At 48.5% G+C, this 23,652-nt stretch overlaps 1 protein-coding gene across 1 annotated transcript; it reads left to right on the plus strand.

Moving 5' to 3' along the window:
* The first annotated feature begins 1,492 nt into the window (after positions 1–1,492).
* Positions 1,493–23,259, plus strand: RBP1 (retinol binding protein 1, cellular). Its single transcript, XM_004682159.2, is given in 5 exon segments — positions 1,493–1,644; positions 1,646–1,754; positions 2,215–2,393; positions 20,975–21,076; positions 23,016–23,259. Coding segments are annotated over 5 exon segments (594 nt in total). The 5' UTR covers positions 1,493–1,494; the 3' UTR covers positions 23,070–23,259.
* Positions 23,260–23,652: the final 393 nt, after the last annotated feature.

A 23,652-nucleotide genomic window follows, 5' to 3' on the forward strand; every position in this document is an offset into this window, starting at 1 on the left:
CAGTACCAGGACCCAGTCCTTCACCTAGCTGAGCCACAGAGGCATCTTGAATTTTCAGTTAAACAGGGCTGAGTTAAGCATTGGTTGGGCCTGCTAAGGAAGGATGATAAACCAGGGCCCGTATTAACAACTGATTGACAGAGCACCCCAGAGCTAGGTGAGGAGAGATGGGAAATGGCCGGCTATGGGGTACAATTGTCTAGAACAGTGACTTCTAACTAGGGGGGCGGAATTCACCCCCTCTCTTGTACTTGGCAATGTCTGGAGACATTTATGGGAGATGTTGACTGGCATCTATCTAGTGGATAGAAACCAGGGGTGCTGCTAAACACCCTATAATACGTCCCCTCCCCCCAAACAAAGAATGATCAGGCTCTGATGTCAGTGTTTGTAAAGTTGAGAGGCCCTGGTGTAGAGCAAAGTCACTCTCTGGGGCGAAGCTGCCTTCCTCCCCAACCCCCAAGCACCCTTTCCTAACTCAGCGAGGTGCAGCAGTGTGAGGACTAATGGGGAGTAGGGGGACTCTAACAGCGCCAGAGAAGAGAAAGGGCCTGCTGTCACCTAGACAGTGATTTGTGCAAAAAGCAATTTAAAAGAGATATTTAGTCTTTAATAGCGGGTCAAAGAGTCAACCCGCCCAATTATGTCATCTCCTTGTTGGCAAAGACAGACGTTTTAAAGTGCTATGACATCCCCACCAGGTGGGAAATGAGATGTCATCAAAGCTCTTCACTGCGAGACTGCTGCTAACAGTGCAGGAACTGAAGCAACATAAAGGTTCAAGGGGGAGGCCAGCTGCATAAACAATGGACTGGCCTGCAAAAGAATGAGGGTACTTTCTAAGTACAGCTATGAAAGGCTCTCCGGAATATGAAAAACTCAAAGTGCAGAAAACTGTGGCGACCGTTCTGCCATGTGGTGACAGAGGAGGAAAGAACCGGTAGAAAGCATATTGCTAATTACTTATATTTGCATAAAGAGTGGATCTCAACTCGGTAGTGCATCAGAACCGCCCAGAGGATGGATCTATTTGGCTACTAACTTCAAACAGCATCAGCCATACTTTTATTGGAGGGAGAGATTGGTCAGCGCCCCCCTTTTCTCGCCCAGAGTGGAACTCCCCAGCTTTCCAGATCCTGGCGGCCCACCAGGAGGCCACCCCGCGGGAGGTGGGGGGTTGGGGGGGATGTCCAAAGCGCAGGGATGCAGACAAAGACCTCTAAGTGGCCTCTTTCCAACCACTCCAGGAAGCTGTTTCCCTCCTCAAGCGGCCACCGAATGTAAGAAGTTCATGGTGTTTGAAGGAATCCCGCAGGCACCGAAAACTTGGGGCCCGCGAAGCGTCCTGGCCGCCCCCTTCCGGGTCCCCACACACACCGCCGCCTCCTTCACAGCGAAGGCAACCGAAGGTCTCCAGAAGGCGGCCGCGGGCCAGGGACTAACCTGGCGCTCCGACAACCCCCGCCCCTGCTCGGGGGAGGAGCGACGGCTACAATGGATCCTCCTTGGGGCTTTGTACGCACTTGGAATCCAGCTGTCGCCGCCCCTCGGAGCCCCCTGCCCCCGAAGGGCGCACACTTCCGGGCCGCCTGCCACCCGGATAGCTTCGTAGCCGCCACCCCGAGAGGCGACAGCTGCTCCCGCCTATTCCCCCGCTGTCGGGTCCCAGTGGCGCCCCAAAATGCCGGTCGACTTCAACGGGTACTGGAAGATGCTGAGCAACGAGAATTTCGAGGAGTACTTACGCGCGCTGGGTAAGCCGCTGCCCCCCACCACCCCGCTCTCGGCCCGGGCACCCCTCCGGGCCTCTTGCCAGAGCCCACTGAGCCCGCGGTCGCCTGGTTCCCCTGGACAGCAGAAAGGCGCCCGCTGCCACCCCTCCGACGGTGGCTAGCAGCCTTCGAATCACAGAATCAGGGATTAGGGATAATGGGTGGCAAAAGTTGGCTCTGATCTTTGACTCTAGACGTGGGTAATTTCATTAGGGACCTAGACTAGGGTTGCTCGTTTTTGTTTTTAAAACGTTAACAATGGGGCAGAAAAACTGTTGCAATAAAAAAAGAAAGAAAAGGTACAGAAAGGCTGAGCACAGAGACTGCCTGGAGTCTTGGAGGTTTTGGAGGGGTTGGGATGGGGCCCTTGGGGACCCATTCCTTGGAAATAGTTGTCTGAGTTTTTGTCCTTCCCCCTTGAACCCCTTGAACCCCCATGCAGACGTCAATGTGGCCTTGCGCAAAATCGCCAATTTGCTGAAGCCAGACAAAGAGATCGTCCAAGAGGGCGACCATATGATCATCCGCACGCTGAGCACTTTCAGGAACTACATCATGGACTTCCAAGTTGGGCAGGAGTTTGAGGAAGATCTGACGGGCATAGATGACCGCAAGTGTATGGTGAGGATTTGCATCAAGCATACCCTCTGCTACCTAGGGGCCTGCCCAGCAACCCCACTAGTTCATCTGCCCAGAGACCCGAGTAGTTCATTCATCTGATGGTAGAAGGGGCCCTTGTGTTCTTAGGGAACTTTCCTGATCCTGGCACTCTCAGCCCTCAGGATAGGCAGTACCTGCTCTTCCAGAATCCCCTTCCACCCAAGCCAGGTGGTTCTAGTTAGCAGGTTCTAGAGGCCCAGCTTTGTCCTGCACTGAGACCTCTGCACTACACAACCCCTAATCCTCACAGCTTTGAGGACGGTGTGAGTTTACCCATTTTACAGATGAGGAAAATGGCTCAGACTACTGAAGTAAATAACATGTCCACAGTAGCCTCGCCAGGCAATAATAGCTTGTCTGGAGTTCCAGGCATATCTGTTGATTGTTCTCTGGTTGTACTGTGGGCTGGTGGAGGCAGAAGAAAAGAAAGGCAGAGAAAAAATAAGGAGCTCTTTTGTGGTATTACTGTCTATCTGTGCTGGCATGGAACCAATCTATGAAGCAGGGAGTATGAGGATCAGTGCCAGAAGTCTTCTCTGACTTGTCCCTCTTCGTGCTAAAAATGGGATTTGGCGATTGGCCAGCCCCTTCTCCACCCATCCCTCCTTTGAACCTTTTGCCCAACCAACACCTACTTTGTAGGTCAAAGCCTCTGTGGCCCAGCGCAGAGGAAGCTGCCTTGGAGGTAGGGGTTTGGGGAGAAGAGAGGGAAGAGGACCTTGCTGTCCCAGGGCTGGGAAGCTGGTAACCTGGAGACCCCAATTAATGCTGCCACAGCAGAGTCCAGAGGTCATTCCTAGGCCTCCTTCAACATTCTCAGGTCCCTAGGAGGTCAGGATGCACCCCACCCCATCTTCCTCTCACAGTCTTGGGTCCAGAGCGAGCTTACGTTCACCCGCAAGGAGACCTCTCACTTTGGGTGATATCCTCCTCCCCCTCCCATCGTTTACCAAGGGGCCACTCTTGGTTAATTTTTTTACACCACAGTCCATGCAGGAAGGATTAGTAACCCTGTATTATGCAATGGCTGAGATTCCCGACAGGGGAACAGACTTGTATGACATGGGATTTGAACCAGAAGCTTTCGGATTTGGAAGCCCACACTCCTGCTCTCTGCCAGGCTCCTTTCTGTTCATAGTCTTTGCAAAAACCAGATGGCCTTGTTTGTTTAGACCTGTGGTTAAAGGAGTGTCTGTGTGTGTCTGGGAACCCGAGCCCCGGGCCTGGCCCACCCCCACCCCTTGTTGATTCATCGAGTGCTGTCAGGAGTGAGTGTGTGAATCTGGTGTTTGGAATGATGGTGGAAGATGGGGTAGCTTCCGAGAGGCCACTTATAGAGAAAAATGCTATTGTTCTAAGGAAATGCCAGGGTGTGCCTGTCAAAGGCCCAAGGCCTCTTCTTCTGCAGCAAGGCCTCACAATGGGAAAAGAAACCTACCGCCAGGGCCTGCCTCCAGAGCTGGGGACCCTGCCATTCTGACCACAGCCAAGATCTGCTCCCTAGCTGCTCTGTAGAACCCTAAGACCCAAGAGCAACCGTGTCTCCAGCTTATTCTGTCCTCACAGACATGGCAAATGTCTGTTTACTTTGGGTCACAGCAGCCTCTGGAATGTGCTGGTTTGTCCTTGGCTAATAATCTTCTTTTTCTCTCCCCTTCTATCCATTAATGTTTACTGATCACTCAGCAACACTAGTTAATATCACCCACTGCTTACTATGTACCACGTACCTGTTCGAGTTTTATTTTAACTCACTGAGTCTTCACCACACCGTTTCAACACCATTTTACAAGTAAATAAACAGAGGCAGAGTTTCTCCTGTGAGCTTAGGGGGGCTCAGTAAGTGGCAGAGTCAGGATCTGAATTTGGTCCATCAGCCCTGAGCCGCTGTGCATGAGTGCAGGGAACCTACTGTTCTCCCCACCTCACCAGCTGACCGCTGCCCCAGGCACAGGTACTAGCCCTGCGCTAGTCCAGCCTCCGTGATGGAGACGACACACGGCACACAGTAACACTGGTGGTGACCTAGAGGACCCCAGAAAGAGGATTTCTGTGCTTAACAGAAAGCAAAGGCGTGGCTGGGAGGTTTGGGACACAGAGGAAGGGCATGTGGCTTCCTCCTTATCTTTCTTTTTTAAAGAAAAAGGGGTACATATATAAATTTTTCCCACCACCTACCCCTTTAGCCCTTTCTTCTTTCCTCTAAAGTCCAGAAACCTTACTCTGGTTATTAGTGTCTGCACACAATTATCTTGCCTTGACTTCCACCACGATTCCTTATTTTACTCACATATATGAAATGATCCACTATCTTGACTTATTTTGCTACACCGCAGCCTCCTTCCTTTGGCTCTAGCATTTCACGTTTCCTTACGGCTGAAGAGTTTATCCCATTGTGTGGCTTTATCACAACTGCTTTGTCTGCTCCTCTGTTAGTGTGCACTGAGGTGGCTTCCAAATCGCAGCTATCGGAGACAACACTGCAATAAACATTGAAGAGCATGTAATTGGGGTGGGGGGTGGGGGTGCTGGCTTTGCATTCTTTGGATAGACACCCAAAAGTGAGATTGCTGGATTACATGATTATTTTCATTTTTAGTCGTTTAAAGTAGGTCCAGAGCGCTTTCACAAACAGCTGCATCAGTGGACCTTGCCACCAACAATGTGTTACCCTTTTCCAAAGGATTCACTCCCTCCACATCCTCTCCAGCACTTGTTGTTGGAGGCCTCCTTTGCTTCCTGATCCAGCATTAGGATAGTGGCAGGTGAGCAGACCTGGGGTTCCCGGAAGATGAGATAGAACTGTTCAGGACTCAGGGTTAATTCTGCTGTCCCGGGACTCAGGGGATTCCCTTACTGTTGCCTATTGTGGGGAGGACGGTGCCTCTGCTCGGGCCTGTCCTTGAGGTCCGCTTTGCAGGGAAGCCCCCTTTCCAGGCCACCAGCTGGATGGGGCACACAGCGAAGGGCATGACGGGAGGAAGGTGCAGGGTAGTAGAATTACAGAGCTGGAGGCTGTGTGCTAAGGGAAGCTGCCTGCCAAGAGGCCACACTGGTTGAGGTCTCTAGGGCCCCTAGCAATGCTGGGCAAGTTGGAACTTTCCCCACTGCCCACCAGCCAGTGGGCAGGAGACCAATTTATGCTCAGCTTCAGGTTGACTCTCTACCCTGTTCTTCCCAGCATACTTGAAAGGGTTTCATTTCTCACCTGGGATCATTCATTCATCTGAGCGTCCATTCCACTGTCGGTCTTGCAAGTTTTCAGGTGTGCCCTCCACGCAGTATGCTTAGTTTGCAGCCCCTGTTATTGAGATGAATTGTGCAAAGTTGTGGCCCTCACAGAGTTCATTGTAGTGAGGCGTAGAGAGCACCCACGAGAGCAGCCAATAATATGCGATGTGTGCTCATGTTGGGAGGACGGGCTGTACAGGACCCCTGCCAGCACCGGGAGGTTAGGAAAGGGTCCCACAGGAAGTGGAGTCTGAACTGTGGCTTGAAAGATAGACAGGAAGTAGCTAGACAAACAGAAAGATAAGAGGAAGGTCAAAGCCAAGAGAGGAACACTGGTAAATAGTCCTTTAGACCTGTCCCCTACCAAACCAGAAACTCAGCCCTGGAGACAGAGAAGCAGCAGGCCTCTTGGAGCACCCAGACCAGTGGAGGAGAAAGACACACAGCTTCCGGCCATTACAGGGTATCCATGGAAGTAGAGGAGACTGGGGAATGCAGGACTGAGGTGGACCAGTGGTCAGGGAAGTTTCCCAGAGGAGGTGACAACTAAGTGAGGCCTTGTAGGACAAGTAAGAATTAGGTCAGATGTGGAAAAGGAATAAGAACATTCCAGACAGAGGGAAACATATGCATAGAGACCCGGGGGTCAGGAAAGGCCTGGTTGGGAGTTCCAGAGATGAGAGAGGTGCAGCCCCAAAGACTTCAGAGTGGCTAGAGTTGAGGTGTGGTCAGGGCAGGCAGTGTTCCCCAGCAGGGGCCCGGATGAAGCCCTGAAAAGCACAGGGAGTGAGGAGAGGCGTGGTGAGGTCCACATTCCTCTCCAAAGAGCCAGGGACTCCCAGAGATCTCTGATCCTGTCTTGTGCCTGGGAACCTTATTTATATTCCAGAACAGCAGCCAGAGAATGAAAATCCAGCCTGCAGATATATTTTACTTGGCCTGCCTGACCAATATTTGGAAAATTTCACAGTCAATTGTGAATGATTGCCAAAGATGGTAAAATTTCATGTAAAAAAATTCACATTTCTGCCTAATCTTATTCCCCCCCACAAAAAAAAAATCAGTACTACTGAAAATGCTAGGTGCTGGTGTATTCCTACAATGTGGATCCCTGGGACACTGTCATGGTTGCCCCCTGAGGGGGGTCTCTCTAGTTTACCACCCTCCTCCCATGCCCTGTTACCTGAAACCCAGGGTCAGGTTGCCAGCCCCCCTGACTGTTTACTCTCTGGGCGCCCTCATGGAAGCCAATGATGGCAGCATCAGGAGAACTTGTTAGAAATACAGATTCTCTGGCCACACCCCTGACCTCTGGAATCAGAAACTCCGGGAGCATGGCCAGCAGTCTGGGTTTTGCTAAGCCCGTCAGCTGGTTCTGATACAACTGAAGCTTGAGAGTAAAGAAACATCTCTTTGTACCTGTCTTTACAAACTGAGAAACTATGAAATCAGGTGGAAAGGGGCCCTCCCACCAGGCCGACTGGTCCATCATTTGACCCCACAATCCAGATCCTGAAATCCAAGTCCCTGAAATGGCTCCGTGGCCCCTCCTCAGGTGGAGGGGTGGAGGGGTTCAGAGCTGTAGAGCTGGAACCACTCAACTCACATTTCCAGCCCGTTTCTGCTCCAGTCTTGTCTGGAACAGCCTCAACAGCAAGGCCTACCATGTTGGTAGAACGATTAAAGTCTGGCTTCAGCTTCTCTGTACTATGTTCCTGCCTGCCTTTATGCATTAAAATGAAATCACAGCCCCAGCTTGCAGCCATCATCATTTAACGAATCTAGTTGATGCAGACTTTGCCAGGGTGGGGACCTTGAGAAAAGAAGGCACCCCTCAATTTCAAACAGTGTTGCTCACTCCCTGGCCAGGGGATCGCTGGGAATGAGGTGGATTAGAGCTCTTTGTTCCAACTCCCCCCAGCAAGAGAAGCTTTTGTGAGAAAAGACTGAGCTAGAAATCACAGCCGTGAGCAGAAGGGCCATTTGTCATCCAACCAAGAGCTTGCTGGGGTTTTTGCTGGAGGAGTCTTTGTTCACTGGATGCTTGGTGCCTCCTCCCCTGGCTGAAGCCTAGGCCTGTCTCCAGCCTTGAACTCAAGATGACCTTTCCACAGGGCCTGCCTTCCGCTTCTAGTCCTCCCCCTTGCCCCTGTCTCTTTATTATAAAATGAGGGGGAAATTAAGTAGCACAGGCTAGTGTAGACTGACCTTCCCCCAGTTGACCCCCCGCCCCCTCCCCAGAGGTCACTGGTGGATCTCGGCCTCTCTCAGGTGCAGATGCTTTCTCTGCTGATTGATTCACTGGTCAATATTTCTACCTAAAATCAAAAAGAAAAAAAGAGAGCAAGAGAAGGAAGAAGAGAAAGATGAAAAGAAATTCACTCTTCTGTAGGTTGTTTTCCTCTATAATATTTCCTTGGCATCTTTTCATATCAGCAATGAGATTTTCTGAGTCCATTCTTCTTTAACCATGTTTTTGTTTGTTTGTTTGTTTGTTTGTTTTTTGCCTTCCCTTTCCATCCATCCATCCAAACTGCAATTAACACTTTGGTTTAAGCCCTTATCAGCTTTCTCATCCTGTTTTTGACTCATTAAAGAGATTTTGTTATTGTTGTTCATATTTTTTTAAAAAATCATGCCAATAGCAGAATTAAGCCCCTGGCGGCAGAGCTGAGAACGCCACAGGACTCAGGAGCCCTGTGAGAGCCATCCCACCACTCGACTGGGTCCTTTCCAGAATGGAAACAGGGAGTCTCTTTCATGTCTTAGCTAAAGGTCTCTGACCTTTGAAATCGGTGTCAACAGCATGCTTTTGAGGATTACTAAAAGGAGAATTATAGCAACCCAAATAAAATTCACAAAGTAGCTTTCAAGAATCACAGTGATTTGCTAGATTTTGGTTTTCATTAGACTGGAATGAGAAAAATAACATGTACTCTGTCTTTACAAAGTGCTGTTCCTGCACATTATGATTTTAGTACTATCTCTTTTGCTTCCCACACCAAATGCTCTTCTGTGAGTATCATTATACCCTCTTTACAGATTAAAATCTGAGTCAGAAAGGTAAAAAGACTTTACCATTGTCAGCCACCAGCTGACAGCCACCAGCTGAATCACCAGAGGGGATTCTAACTAGTCTATTTCTGAAAGTCTGTTCCAAGGTCTCCCCTGGAGCCCTGCAGGGGGCCAGTGCCTAAATCACTTCTTGTAAGCCTCATCATGAGTGGGGGGCAAGATCTTGGCAGGACAAGAGGTCATGGGCGAGGGTGCTGGTATTAGGGTCAGACATCTGGCTTTGAGTTTTCCCTATTACTTAACTGACAGCATTAGTTAAATGATGGGATACGTGGCCTCTGTTTTCACCTCTGTAATATGGGCGCCATGATTGCTCTGCCTATCTCAGGAGGCAAATTCTGGGGAACATAAGGATGGTGCAGGGGATTGTGCCTTGTGAAGCCACGATTTTGTGGACAAGGGGCAGAACCATTCTGGTGCATTCTATGCCCTCTACAACTTATAAACTGGTATGATGTGACTTCCATGCCATCTTCATGGCTTCTATGAAATCCAAAGGAAGGTGAAAATAAAATGAGATCAGTAGCATGGGGGTTGGGGGAACAAGGCAGGGAGGGAGAAAGAGCTTGAGCATGGAGGCTTGCTGAGCTCCTTCCACTACACCATTCTGAGACTTTTATGTACTGAGCAAGTACATTCCCGTTCTTTCTTCTTCAGCTGTTTGAACCAGGTTCCTATCACATCTAAAAACATCCTAAAGCATCCAGTCTAGAGATCAAAACCATAAGCAGATAGAGCAGTAGTTCTCAAATGTGAGCTTGCCCCACCCCCAGAGTTTCAGATTCAGAAGGCCTGGGTTGGGGCCCAAGAATTTGTTTTTCTAACAAGTTCCCAGATGATGCTGATGCTGTTGGTTCAAAGACCATTCTTTGATTACTGTTAAGAAAAAGAAAAAAAAAGAAAGAAAGAAAGAGGAAGTGGGCTGGCTCATGCCCAGTTTCTATGATTCAGTGTGATAGTTCCATGTGCAGTGTAAGGGTGCCCAGGCGGGGCAATGAATGAGAGTGATGGGATTCAGCCCAGTGCCTGCAGGTGGGGTCTGCCTAGGGACACCAGGCTCGCAGCAGCTCACACTGGCTTGCAACTGAGGGTCCAAGAAAGGGATACCAGTATTGTTTGCAACTGGATGAGTGTGGGGTATCCCAGAACAATTAGGAGCTGGTTTTGAGATGAACCTGGGCTCGAATACTGGCTACACTTCCCTGCTGCATTTCCTTAGAAAAGTTAGGAGCCACTGATAGCACTATTTACCAAAAGCAAATGTGGTGATGATTATTTCAGTTTTCTGTCTGTGTAAAAAATACTCCAAAACTTCATGCCTTCAAAGAGCCATGGTTGTTTGTTAGCTTCATGAACCTGTAATTTGGGCAGGGCACAGAAGGGATGGCTCGTCCGTGCTCGGTGCTGGGTCAGAACCTGGGGTACCCACCTTGCAGAGTGCTCACTCAGATGTATTCTCACTAGCTGCTTGAGTTTCTTCCCACTATGACAACTGTTTATTTGAGAATGAGAGTCCCAACAGAACACACTAGGAGCATGTGACATTTTGTGACACATCTTCAGATTTACTTAGATATATAGAACAGCTTTGTCATACTCTGTTAACTGAAGTGGACACAAAGGTGACCCATCTGCAAGGGAAGGAGACAGGGGATCCATACCTCAACACAAGGTGCGGCAAGTGTGTAGAAGAGCCGTTGTAGGGTGAAAGAAACTTTAAGGTAGTTCGAGGTGCTATTTGTATGCTCAGTTGTTAGTACCTAAAGTCTAATGAATGCACAACAGGAGTTGGAACATTACCTCTGGCTAAACCTCAAAGGCCTGTCAGAGATGAGCTCTTGTTTGTGATGAATCTTGTGTGGAAAGAGAGACCACAGGGGTCCTCACTGGTGGTGTAGTGGGTTAAAGCACAGCACTGCAAGCTAACCATAGCCGCTTCAGTGCGAGTTTGATCCTCAACCCCAGAGGTGATCGACATGGCGCAGCAGACCTCTCCCGACCCGCCTGCTTCTCCCCTCAGCAGTGTACCTCATCAGTCTGCCTGTTCTATTTCTGTACTCTGTCTCTGGTAAATCTTCTTACTGCCCCTCCACCGCAGTGCTATATAAATAAATAAATCTTTAAATAAAATAATAATAATAATAATAATAATAATAATAAAGAGGACCCATAGGATTCTGTGGGCGAGAAGGATGTACGGTGTCTGGAGCTGGGCCTCTACAGGCAGGAAGGCTATGCCCGCTCCCAAGGCAGGGCCAGCATGGAAGAGTAATGTGTGGGCTAGGAGGGAGTAGGGTGGAGGATGGGGAGGGCAGTCCTGCAGGAAAGCTTGAGAGTATTGGAGGTGGTCTGAGACTTCACATTCAATGTTGCACCTTCTAACAACAATCCCAAATGGGTGGGTCTGAAACCACCTTCCAAATGTGAGTTCATTGTAGGAATCTCCTTATCACTAGTCTCCCATCCCTACCTCTGAAGATTTAGGCCCTCACAGTCAAGGAACCTGGAAGCTCCCCTTTTCCAGGGGCCTAGAACCAGAAGAGGAAGGTAGAAGTCTCCTCTGTTCTCCCCTCCAGACATCCAGGAGATGTGAACTGATGACCTAGCGATTAGAGTCCCTTTACCCCTGTGGAAGCTTCCTCGGAAACTGACACCCGCCGTCCAGTCCTACAACAGGAATTTCTCATGGGCTCTGAGGTTTATTACTGTTTAACTTGAAGTTGATTGAAAACTTCTCTGGGAGCAAGATTAGACCTAACCCACAATAGCTTCCTCCCTGTGAACCAGCACATGTGCACATGTACACACACACACACACACACACACACACACACACACACAACATTCCTTGTCCTTCAAAGAGGAACCTCAGGTCTCTGCTTGATGCCTAAAATATCACCATTAGTGCCCATTTATTTTGGATAAATATTCAAAGACTTCTTTTGGTGTTTCCTTTAGTAGGCAAATCCCTTAGAGTGCCTAACTATCTTTCATATTGAGATGTTTCCCAATCTTTCTTTCCTTGCTGGCTTCCTCTTCTTTCCCGACTGAGAAGGGCATGAGTGGAGGATAACCCAGGCTGCGAAACCCACCTTCACCAGCCTTTACAATAGAACTGACCCTGCACTCTGAACATGAGGGGTGGGGTGAAAAGAAATCCCGTCTGACTGTACAATGAGTCAGGAAAACCATACTCTTTGGCTCAGATATCCAATTTGTGGGATTATATTCTAGGCAAATCATTCAAAAGGAATAAAAAGTGATATCTATTGGTAAAAGGTATCTGTAGCTGTCTGGTAATAATCCTCAGCAATCCAGTATGCAGCTGAGGCCTGCTAAGTGGCAGACTGGGCTAGCATGTTCTATCAGTTACACACCAGCAATCCTAGGGGATGTTCCTCCTGAACCCATAGAGGGAACCAAGGGCCCTGCCTAGTCAAGCTCCTGCTTAACTCTAATTCTGGGATTACATTTTAGATCCCTGACTCCCGAGTCTGTGTGGTTTACAGAACAGGCTGCCTCCTGCTAGTTTTCTTAAGTGTCATCAGAGCCTGGGTGGTTAGTGAGACTGTGGCTTTTAGATTCCATAGACCACTACATAGCCATGTAGTTGATCACTGTGAAGGTAAATGAAAAGTATTTATAGGCGATCAGTCAACAAGTTCCATTCTGCTTAATATCCCTTTTTACTTTCCCCATCCCCACTGCTCTGAATGTCTCATGCCTGTAATAATAATAATTAACATCCTGTGTTCTTACTATGGGCCAGGCTCAGCACTTTCCATGGATTATTTCATTTAATTACCGCAATTTCTTCACATTGATCTCCCTTCCATTATCTTCAACACTTTAGCCCATTCTTCACATTCTGAGAGGGAATGTGCTTGTGCTATTCTACCGCTCAAAAATTCCAGAGGCTCTCCAGTGTTAATGGACAGAGGCCAGAGGACACTCTGGTTCTTCGAGGACTTGGACAAACATGCCTCTTCAGCCCTATTCCCTACCTCACACCATATGCTTGACCGCATCCCATCATTTGCAAGTACCTTCATTTGCTATATCCTCTTTTCCATCTTTCTTCTCACTCCCTGCTTCCTCCCCCTGGGGGGGGACAATTTCCCATTGGTCAAGACTAGCCCAAGTTTAACTCTACCTGGCTTCCTTCAGGCTCTCATGGTTGAGGCCCCACTCATCTGGCTGAGTCTTAACAGATTCAACTCTGAAGCCAACCCATCACTACTAGAATCCCATCTCTGTCGTTCAAAAACTGGTGACCTCAGGCAAGTTACTTCAAGTAGGGGCCTTGACTTGTCTGTGAAATGGGGATAATTATAAATAGGGTAATTATAACTAAAAGCCCTTACTCCATGCTAAGAATTAAATGCAGAAAAACCTGTGCTGCAACCACTCCATTACTCTAAGCTGCTACTCCTTCTTGACCCTTGGAAATGGGGTACTCCAGAGACAGATTGTGAGAGTGTCCTTTCCCCAGCACCAAAGCTAGACTTTATAGTGGAGACCATGATTGCCAAATACCGTCCTTGCTCAGAACTACTCTGTAAAATCCTGTGAAGGCCAGCTTAGGTCTGAAAGCTGGCCAAGGTGGACTATAAAGTCAAATCTCATCTTTCCCACCACATACTTAGCTGGCTACAAAGCCTCAGTCTCCACATCTGTAAAAGGAGAGAAGTGAAACTGCTCCAGGAGGTAGTAAGGAAGCAACTGGATATGACCATGCTTTGCTGAATACAGTTTGTCAGGGTGATGATGGTGACAGTGACAATGACACCGATGCTATTGCTTCCACCAGGAAGCCTTCTCTCCCCCCAGGCTGGGTCAGAATGACCATCTCAAGTCCCAGCACAGAGCACAAGTAGTGTCGTTGCCAGTTCATATGTCCTTCCTCCCAGGCAGAGTTGCCCCGTGGCATACTGTGGGTCCCACTCAGCCCAAAGCCCGCCTCAGCCATGCTGCACCTCTAGGATGATGACATGCAATTCCACAGAGGCCATCTCCAGCCCCAATTCATAATCTTCCATCCATAACCTGTCCTTGTGAGAACCATTTCTTGTATTAAAATCTACCCTGTGCATTTTCCAGAACGTTAAAGGAATTTTAGACATGTATGTCAAGATGAGTCTTAACAAGCTACCATTTTGTTTGTCTTAAGAATTGCATTATCATTTGCTGTGTGCTTTCATGGTACCAGAATTGCATTCTTTCACACCCACAAAGGCCTTGTTGTGGCTTTACTCATTCTTAGCAGCAGCTTTTAACAGCTCTTATGTCTCTTAATTACTTGTTCACATTTTAAGGCCTTATTAATTTAGTTTTAATCTGTTTTTAGAGCAAATTAGCCTTTCCCCCAGAATGTGCTGATTTTAGATCATTACCAGTCCCCTAGGAAAAGAGGAGAAAAGGGGCCAGCTGGTTGGCTCACCCGCCTGGCCTCACAGACAACCAGCCCAGGACCCCTCATCTGATGACTCAGCTCCTAACTCCTGGCTGGCTGGAGTGGGTTACTTAACTTAGCTTCATTCTGATCCGCTAAAAGCTTGGCGATCCCATGAACGTTGTGGAAGGCTACAAGCGCAGTGCTGACACATGGCAGCTTTCCTGTTCCCTACCCTGCCCACTTATCTAACATGGGTACCAAAGCCTGAGAAAATTCCAGTTGCCCCAGCACACCTCACAGGGTGAAGCACCCTTTTAAAATGCACTGCAGAAGGAAAGGCCAGTATGCATCTCCCAGCAACTGACATCCTGTATAAAAAGTGTCCATCATTGTCTAGTGAATTTCCCCTCCAGCTTCAAGAGCACTGGCTCTGGGGTCACACCTGGGCCCATCCTGGCTCCAGTCCCATAAAGTGACAGGTTCAGTCCCTGCCCTTCTGCAGGCGAGTCTGTAAGCAGCCTCATGGTAGGTGTGGAGGGAGAAGGAATCGTCACCCCTCTGCTCTGTGGAGTGATGTTTGGGGCATGTGGGGGTTTTATTGAAGGTCACTGATTGTTGCCAGCTGAGTTGAGTTCCACTGCCAGGTCACTGCTGAGAGATGGCTCCATTAGCAGTAATGGTCCATGCTCCCTGTGGCCACAGTCACCTGCAATGGGCAAGGGGACCTCAGGGCTTCCCTGGGACTTTGCTCAGACCGCAGGCAGGAACCAGCTTTTCTGTGTCGCTCATCTCCCGGTGGCAGTGCCACGGTGGCAGTGCCAGTGGGACTTCCGAGTGGTCAGGGGAGCTGGATAATGGCTTTTGAAGTAAGGTGCCTTGTCAGAGTGATGCAAGCTGTCTTCATTCATCTACTGGTGCGTGTCTGTCTGTCTAAGAAAGATGCTGACAGAGCCAAAGTGTTGGGGGTTATTCGTTTTTAGTAGAAAAGTTATGCCAGCTTTGCCTAACCAGCTGCCCTGGTGTCCTGCCTATTTGCAGACTTTCAGGTTGGCGGTGGGATGAGAATTACTCTTAGGAGAAGAGTGGAAGGTGACCATACTTTGGGCATCACCCCCAAAGTAGAATCCCAGAGCCCCTGCATCACTATCTGTCCCAGAGTTTGCACCACACCTTCCTCAGACCCCCACCAGCTTCTGTGCCCTCTTCACCACAGCACTTGAAAAGCATTAGGAAAACCCCTTTCACCTGACATTCCCCCGGTAGACCTGATTAAGTGGGTTAAGCAATGGAGAGTGTCCACTCTAGGAAACTGAGTTGGGTGACCTCTTTCTTCGAGACTCTTCGAGACCGAGCAGGCTGTTTCCCTGACTCTCTGGCCACTGCCCCAGCATGGCAGAGGTGGCTGGGTGCACGCAGGAATGAGCTCTGCAGACGTGGGGAGGGCTGTTGTCAGAAGTTACTGCATCACAGGAAAACAAGAGGCCATTGTTTGCTACCTACCCTGCTCCCAACATTATTTCTTGCCTTCTTTCTTCGCTTTTGCTTTTAGGCTTTTAGGTAATTGTCCTCTTTCTGACTCCCGAGCTGCCTTTTCTTTTCTTCAGGCCAATCTGAACTTCTGGAAAATGACTGGTATACACCCATTGGATACAAATCTTAAAAAGTCCAGTCCCACAACAAGTGCATCTGGCATAGGAAGTGGGAGAACTAAATCACATTTTGGTGCCACCCTAGTGAGGACCTTTTAAATCAATCTCCCACTTAAACAAAGGCTAGGGAAATTCACATCACAGTGCCCTTGGGCCCCCTTCAGCAGGCGGCCTCTGCAGGGTCTCTGCTGGGGTCCAAGTCGGAAGGGAAGGAGCTCCTGAGACATTTAGCTAAAGACAGCTCTTCACAGATCTCCATTTAAAAAAAGGAGATAGTTATAGTTGAACTTGGACAAGCCTGCCTAAGCTCAGGCCCCTATGCAATTATGTTTATCTTCTGTCATCCTCAGAACAATCTGGGAAAACATCTCTCAGTTATTTAATGCCATCTAGCAAGCCACTCTGAAACGTAGTCACTTAAAGCAATCACCATTTATTCTCCCAGTTCTGGGCTTGATTGAACAGTTCTTCAGCTCCCTGTGGCCGGGTTCAGCTGAAGGCTCAGTGGGCTGCCTCAGTTCTGCTGCAGTCACCTCTCTTTCTCCACCTCTAGAGCTTCTCCACGTGGCTTTCCTTTCCAGTAAAGTAGTCTGGATTTCCTTAAAGCACAGCAGCTCGGTTCCAAGAGGGGAGGGTTCCAAGAGGCCAACATACAAATGCTTGTGAGGAGCTGTTTGTGTCAGACTTACTAATGGCCCGTTGGCCAGCGCAAGCCATGAAGCTAAGCCAGAGTCAGTGTGTATGTGGGAAGGGCCACTTCACATGTGTGAACACCAGGGACTCACTGGGGGTCACCAGTATGGTGGTGACTGTCAGTCTTTTGCAGCAAGGGCATCGAGACTCAAGGTGATTCTGCATTGCCAAGGGCAAAGCATTGGGAGCATATTCTTTACTGAAAATACTGGGTCAACCTGATATGGCTGAAGGAGGTGCAGTCTGAGGGGGACAGGGACCGGGGTTCAAGTTTAAGTGGTAATTAAGCTCCAGCCCTCTTTAACCCAGAGAACAACTCAGCAGATGTCCGCCACCTGAAGTGTTTTCCGAGGTGTTTCCACCCAGCAGATCAGAACCAAGGTCTGTGTGAGGGCACAGGCTGTGTGGGGAGGCATTGAAACAGGTTCCAGGTTGAAGTCCAATTTCCAGTGTGGCCTTATTCCTCCCTCTCCTTGACTTCAGGATACCCTCTCCCATTCTGGTTTAATTATCCTATCATGGTTCCTTAATTTGTCTGTAATCTCCTCACGCTATTAAAAACTAGCTGACGTTTCCTAGGAGATGAAGAACGTTCCTGGACACCCCAGCACTAGTGTTCCCCCTGACTCTAGCGCCTGCCGCATGGGCCTGTTACCACTGGCACTTCCTTGTCTGCCTTTCCCTGCGGTGATCTTTTTAGGAGTGGTCTTTAAGATCTATGGCTCCCAGCACCCACACTGAACTTAATGCTTTTGCTGAGTGCTGCTCAGAATCTTAATACAATGCCTCTGTTTTTCCTGAAGCCTCCCAAAGACTCTAGCAGACATCTGTTGGGCACCTACCAGGTGCCCACTCCCAAACTGGGAAACAGGGGTACTCTAAACCATGCCACTACCATGTTCTGGTCCAAGTTCATTAGCTGAGTGACACTGAGAAATTCACTTAACCTGAGTTCAGCTTGCCCTGAATGTCTAGTGCAGATGAGAATAATCTGTTTTCCCAGCTCATTCAGGGTCAGGACGCAACGGGAGCTCAGAATTGAGAAAGTGACTCTTTGGAGATAAACATAGTATATGTGTGTTAGGGACCCTCTTCTTTAAGAAGTCTGGTTTCTGAGGGCTCTAAGGTAGGACTTTCTATACCCACAAAGTTCCCTGTCACCCTCCACCAATCATGATATCTGAATTCTGCTATCTGTCCTTCCTTGAGCAAAGGTATTATTGTCACTTAAATCCAAAAGACGCTTGCTAAAAAAATACTAAATGATCTGAAACGATCACATTAACCCCAGAGCACACGTTTTCTCTACTACTAATGAACATCATTCATACTCATTCTCCATCGTCGGTATTGAAAGGAAAATCAGTGTGAGCTTTCTGGTGACCACACTGGAAATATGTATTAAAAGCCTTAAAAAGATGTACACTCATGGATGCAACGATTCCCTCTCTGGCAACCTATTCTAAGGAAACACTGTGTTCTGAAGTAGGTACACAAGGAATCCTTATTTATAGTAGCACAGAATTATAAATAATCTGAATGACCAAGAATAGATAATTGGCTAAATGATGGTATATATTCTGGCCTGTCTGCATGGGCCTCTGACCAGAACAGTCACACAGGGCCCAATTTTTTAGTTAATGCTCTGCTGTTGCCATCTTAAATTTTAAATTATATTTTTTAAAAATGTGTACACAGTTTCATAGCTGCTTTATTTTAAATTCTCAACTGGAAAAAGTCTGCATTCTACTTACAGGTGAATAGCTATAAAAAATATGGCACAACACTATAATGGAATTCTATTTAGTTGTAAGTAGAAGCAAACTACTATATATCAATGTGGATGAATCTCAAAATCAGTATTCTAAGCAATGAAGGCAAACACAAGAGACTTCACAGTAAATGATTCCATTTACATGGAATCTCTAGAAAAGGAAAATTTATGAATTCACAAAGCAGGTCAGCAAATTTTGTTTTTTAAATGAGTCTCTCATTACCATTTTGTACTGGGCCTCACAGATGATGCAACCATTTCCTGAATATTATATAACAATTAAAATAATACTTATAGAGAATATTTGCTGAAGTGGAAAATTGCTTCTATTAAATGAAGAAATGGGTACAAAGCCATAAATGATATAATCCTGATTGTTTGAAAACAGAAATATGTACATATATATATATGTGTGTGTGTTTTATATATTATTACATTAATAAGAATACACTAGACTATATATGAAAGAATAAAATTTTATTATCTTAAATATACAATATTTATATATTGTAAAAGACATTAAAATACATAATAGAATATATTAATATATATTCATAGGAAAAAATACTGGCTGGAAATACACCAGAATGTTAAGGGAATTATTTCTGAAGAAACAGATTACAGGTATTCTTTCGATTACTCTTTCTTCTTTGTTCTTGTGGCACTTCCTGGTGTAAGAGTGTGTGAGTATTCCCACTGACTATAATATTTCCTGTAGAGGCAGACGGCTGCAGTGTTTCATAGCTGAGCAACAGTTACTCTCTCAGGGCTTCTGGTTGAGTCTGAAGCTTAGAGTCTGCATAAAACCTTCTGCTTAGACACACGAAGAGAAATTCAGTTGATAAGGAAGTCGAGCTTTCCCACAAGCTCCTTAAAGTCAAGAGCTGTCAGAACTCTGGGTCCCCAACCTGCCATGCAGGAAGGAAGCACCCAGTGATTGGGCCTCCTGTCTTGGGGCTCAAGGTCATTAGTGTTCTTTATCGGTGACAGGTCTTGTCAGACATTCACTTCTTTATGCTCTGGCTTGGAGGAGGGAACTTCTCTCTGACTTGGGCCTAAACCAGGAAGAGGAGCCCCTACCTCACTCCAGGTCTTTCTGTGCCCTGTCTTGGAACAGGCTACAGGAGCAGAGGATGGGTTCACTCCTGTGCAAAACCAGGGGTACGCAGCCGCTTCACCGGCCTCCCTGTGATTGCTTCATTCCGACAGCAGAGGGCAGTAGTGATCAGCGAGCCCAGGAGGGAGATGGCTGTTGGGGGGAAAAGGAGGGGCTCTGTAGGAAAGTGTCTCCACTTACTCTACACCCTAAGTCCTTACCAGACCCTTGCTCACTGTCCTGACACACCTGCACATGTCTGGAAAGACAAGAATCCTAGAACTTTGCTTCTATAAAGTCAAGGCCCCTGAGTGAATAGCCTCCCACCCCTCACAGGACAGATAAGAAGACTGGGGCCCAGAGAAGGGATGGACTTGCTGTAAGTCCAATTACAGTGGACAAAGGGAAAACAGAGCTCCTCCTCACCACAGTGGGGAAGTAGGGTTCACAATGTGAAATAGCCCCCCATGGAAAGGATGGTCAGAGCAAGTAGGCAGCAGTGAGAATGAGAGACCTCTGCGCCTGCATACCGGCCCCTGTCTACTCCCACAGGTGCAGTAAGACTAAAGTCTCCCATGGGCCCAGGCTGGCTCCTGCTGTCCACCCACCCTTCAGAGCACCAGCACCTGGCACGGCAATGTGCTCAGGGCAGCAGTGAAGGCACAGGGGTGGTGTGGGGTGGGGCCCCTGGCAGGGCAGCAAGATCATCCTCCATAGTTCCCTGGGGCCCACCTGAGTAGCTTCCTGGTCCTGCTTTGTGCTGTCCACCTCTGTGCCATTAGCTCGTGGGGGTCTGCTGAGAATCCCGAGTCCCAGTGTTCTCTTCCTTTCTTTCAAATCCATTCATTGTCCTACCCTTCAAGGCCCAGCCCTGGGGCCTCCTCCCCCTCTCTCTTCTCGCACCCCACCCTTAGCTGACTCTACCTGGGTTCTTGCAGCCTCTGATATGTAACATGGTGACAGCAGCACCCAGGGAAGCAGCAGGGTCCAGCAGGGAGAGGGACAGGTCTCTGTTCTGATCACTGACCCTCACCGTGGACCACCCAGGCAAGATCGGCAAGTCCTTTAACCTGATTTGTGACAAGAAATTGCTGCCCCACAGTCCAAATGCATAGTTCTGAGGATTTGGAGAGGGCACAGCCTTTGTACCTACAGTGATTATTTATAACTACGGCCATTCTTTATAAAATGAGACATTTTGAGGGCCAGGTGGAATTTGTCCCAAGACCTAATAAAGGTTGGAACAATAGGTGAATGAATGAGTGAATGAATGATGAGTGAATGAAATGCCTGGGGATGGGCAGGTGCCCCAAGAAGTCTGCCCCTTTCCGCAGTATGCAGGATAGTTGCCCTAATCCAGTCCCTTTTTCCCTCCCAGCCCCATTCTCCACCCTTGCATTGAGAGGCCCACCCACATGGCTTTTCTCTCCTAATTACCCTTTTCAATGAAATTTATGATGGTTTTTGTAAAATTTAAAGCTGATTTGCACAGGCGGTGCATAGGGAGTATTTAGCTGCAAATTTCCTATAATGAAATTGACATCCTGGATTCACAAGGATGGGGCTGTCCCTCCCCCAGCCCCCAGAGGCTGCTTGCTCAGAACTGACAATAGTTTTTTTGCTCTGCAGACCACGGTGAGCTGGGAAGGGGACAAGCTCCAGTGTGTGCAGAAGGGTGAGAAGGAAGGACGTGGTTGGACCCAATGGATTGAGGGTGACGAGCTGCACCTGGTAGGTTCCTTGGCAAGGGGTGGGGATGGGGGCGGAGAGGCCAGGTCAGCCCAAGCTGGGTCCCAGAGACCCCGGTCACTGCTGGGTGGACCTTGGGAAAAGATCCATGGTAGCAGGCCTTGGTTTCTGCTCTGAAATTTCCCTTCCAAGGACCTGGAGAAGACTCTTGAATAACTTTAGAAACTGACCAATGTGTTTTCAAGGTCATAGCTGACCCAGTTGTCCAATCAGAGAAGGTGAGAAGGTGCAGCTGCTAAGCGCCAGGGCCAGAGCTTAGCAATTTTGCCTCTTGAATCTCTTTCTGTTCTCTCAGCAACCCTGAGGGCCCGGCGCTGTTATGATGCCCATTTTGGAGATGAAGACCTGGAGGCTCACCCAAGTCCCACACCTGGAAAGTGGCAGAACTAAAATAAGCCCCCAAGCAATCTCTTTTCACTGTACCAGATGTGGCAGGGCAGAATCAAGGAGAATTCTTTAATTTTCTCTAATATGTGACCTCAACACTGCAGGTCAGGGTAGGAGGGGCCTTTGTCAGTGCTGCTTTAGGTCCCACACACCTGACCTCCGGCCTGGAGCCTCTAGTCAAAGCCATTTCTGCTCCATCCATCTTCTGGAGAAAGCACTCACAGATCTAGCGGCCGCACCTGAGCCCCAGGTGGGTTCAGTAGCCTACGTCCTCTGAGGAGAGCTCCTCCAAGCTCCCCAGTTACCATTCTTCTGAGAAGGGAGCCTGGCCCAGGTAACTTGGGCTGTCGTCCCAGCTCACTCAAAGGGCCTTGGGATCGGTGCCTGCCTTCCGTCGGTGCAGCAAAATACCACCCTATTACCTAAGGGTTCTGAAGAGCTTTGAGACTTGCCAGTGGTGAGAAGAAGCAAAAAGGCATCTTTCTAATTGGCAGCTCAGACTGATGCCGAGGCTGGCTCGGCACGCCTGCCCTGAGCCAGTCTCCTCCGGGCTGCTGTTCCCTTGTCTGCAGAGCCCTGAGGGTAGATTTAGCGATCCCCACCAAATCTTCAGTCGGATAGCTGAATGTCCTGTGTCCCCACCCCTGCAAACTGGGGGCTGCAGCCTCTTTTATTTGGCCAGCAAGTGGGCTTCCAACTTTTTCAGTGAGCACTTCACAAATGGAAGTGTCCTATCAGTACAGTTAACCCTTGAACAATGTGGGGTTAAAAATCGAGCTTCACTTAGCCTGCCCTCCATACAGCTGTGCATCTAGGAGTCTGAACAGCCTTGTTGGGTGAATCTATGAATGCTGAACTGGTAGAAACAAAGACCAGGTCTAGGCAGACCTCCAAAGTGCAAGCCTGGCCTCAGGGTCAGATTTCCAGCCTCCTTCAAGGGAAAAAACAGGAAGGTGGAGCAACCTTGTTCTATGTCCCCCAGGCAACGGTGGGGGGCGGGGATGCCCTATTGGCAGGACAGTGGTTCCAGTGCTTCACCCACTAAAATACTGAGATAGGACAGCCTGGGGCTCAGGCATTTTTCAAACTCCCCAGGTAACTCCCAAGTGCAGCTAAAGCTGAGAATCACACTAGTTTGCTTCCCTCTGTGAGACAACCTATTGAATTCCTCAAGGGTCCAAGCCCTGGGCATGGGCCTGATTTTGGCTAAGACTGGGCACAGACTCAGTGTCTGGCTCAGGCCAGAGGTTCTTAAAGGCTGCTGGTCCCCTGAGGATGGAGGAGAGGAAGCCTCTGAAGTCTTTAGTTTAGCTCAGAGCTACTTTTGCTCCCAGGCAGCTCTCCACAGGACACAGCAGAGTCTGATGTCTGCAGATCCAGTTTAACCAGCTTCCCAAGGAAAATCAGTGGGTTCAGACCAACTCAAGGAGCAAAATAGCAACCACTGAGTATTCTCAAACTCCCTACCCCAGGATGGACTGACCTCCAAGGTGATCTTGTCCTGGCCAATGAAAAGCCTCTGTTTTTGTTTCAGGAGATGAGAGTGCAGGGTGTGGTCTGCAAGCAAGTATTCAAGAAGGTTCACTGAAACCCCCAGGAGACAAGCAGACCTTTGGCTCCAGGAGTGAATGCATGGACATGTGGGCCAAGATCTCCAGTGCACAGCATGGGCCAGAAAGTCCAGCACCCCCCAAATTCCCCACCTCTTTCAAGGCACCTGTGTCTTGACTTCTTCTCTTTCCCTTTTCTTAAAAACCATTCCAATAAAAACAACCTCCACTCAAGACCTGTGTTTTGCAGAAGCTTCAAAACCCTTTTGGCTCTCTTTTTCACTGAAGCTTCCAAATCCATTTTTTCTCACTGCCACCCTGGGGGGAGGAAAAAAGTCAGCCTCACACCTACAGATTTAGTCCTGAGGTTGCACCCCTGAGGTCTTGCACAAGCTTGTGTCCTGTTTATGTGAACTGGCATCAGTTGGTTCTGTGAAGAACCAACAACATTGCATGTCATCCAGGGTCTAAGTTTCAGGAGCATCACAGAACACAGATGCAGGAGAGGGTACTCTCTGCCCTGGGAACTAGTTAAAGGGACCCAATTAGCAGAGATCTCTAACTGCACAGCATACCTAGAAGACACCCTACAATTTATTTGTGAATGCAATATACCTAGAC

The sequence above is a fragment of the Condylura cristata genome, unplaced genomic scaffold (assembly GCF_000260355.1).
Source record: "Condylura cristata isolate star-nosed mole 26May11 unplaced genomic scaffold, ConCri1.0 scaffold00014, whole genome shotgun sequence".
NCBI classification, from domain to species: domain Eukaryota; kingdom Metazoa; phylum Chordata; class Mammalia; order Eulipotyphla; family Talpidae; genus Condylura; species Condylura cristata.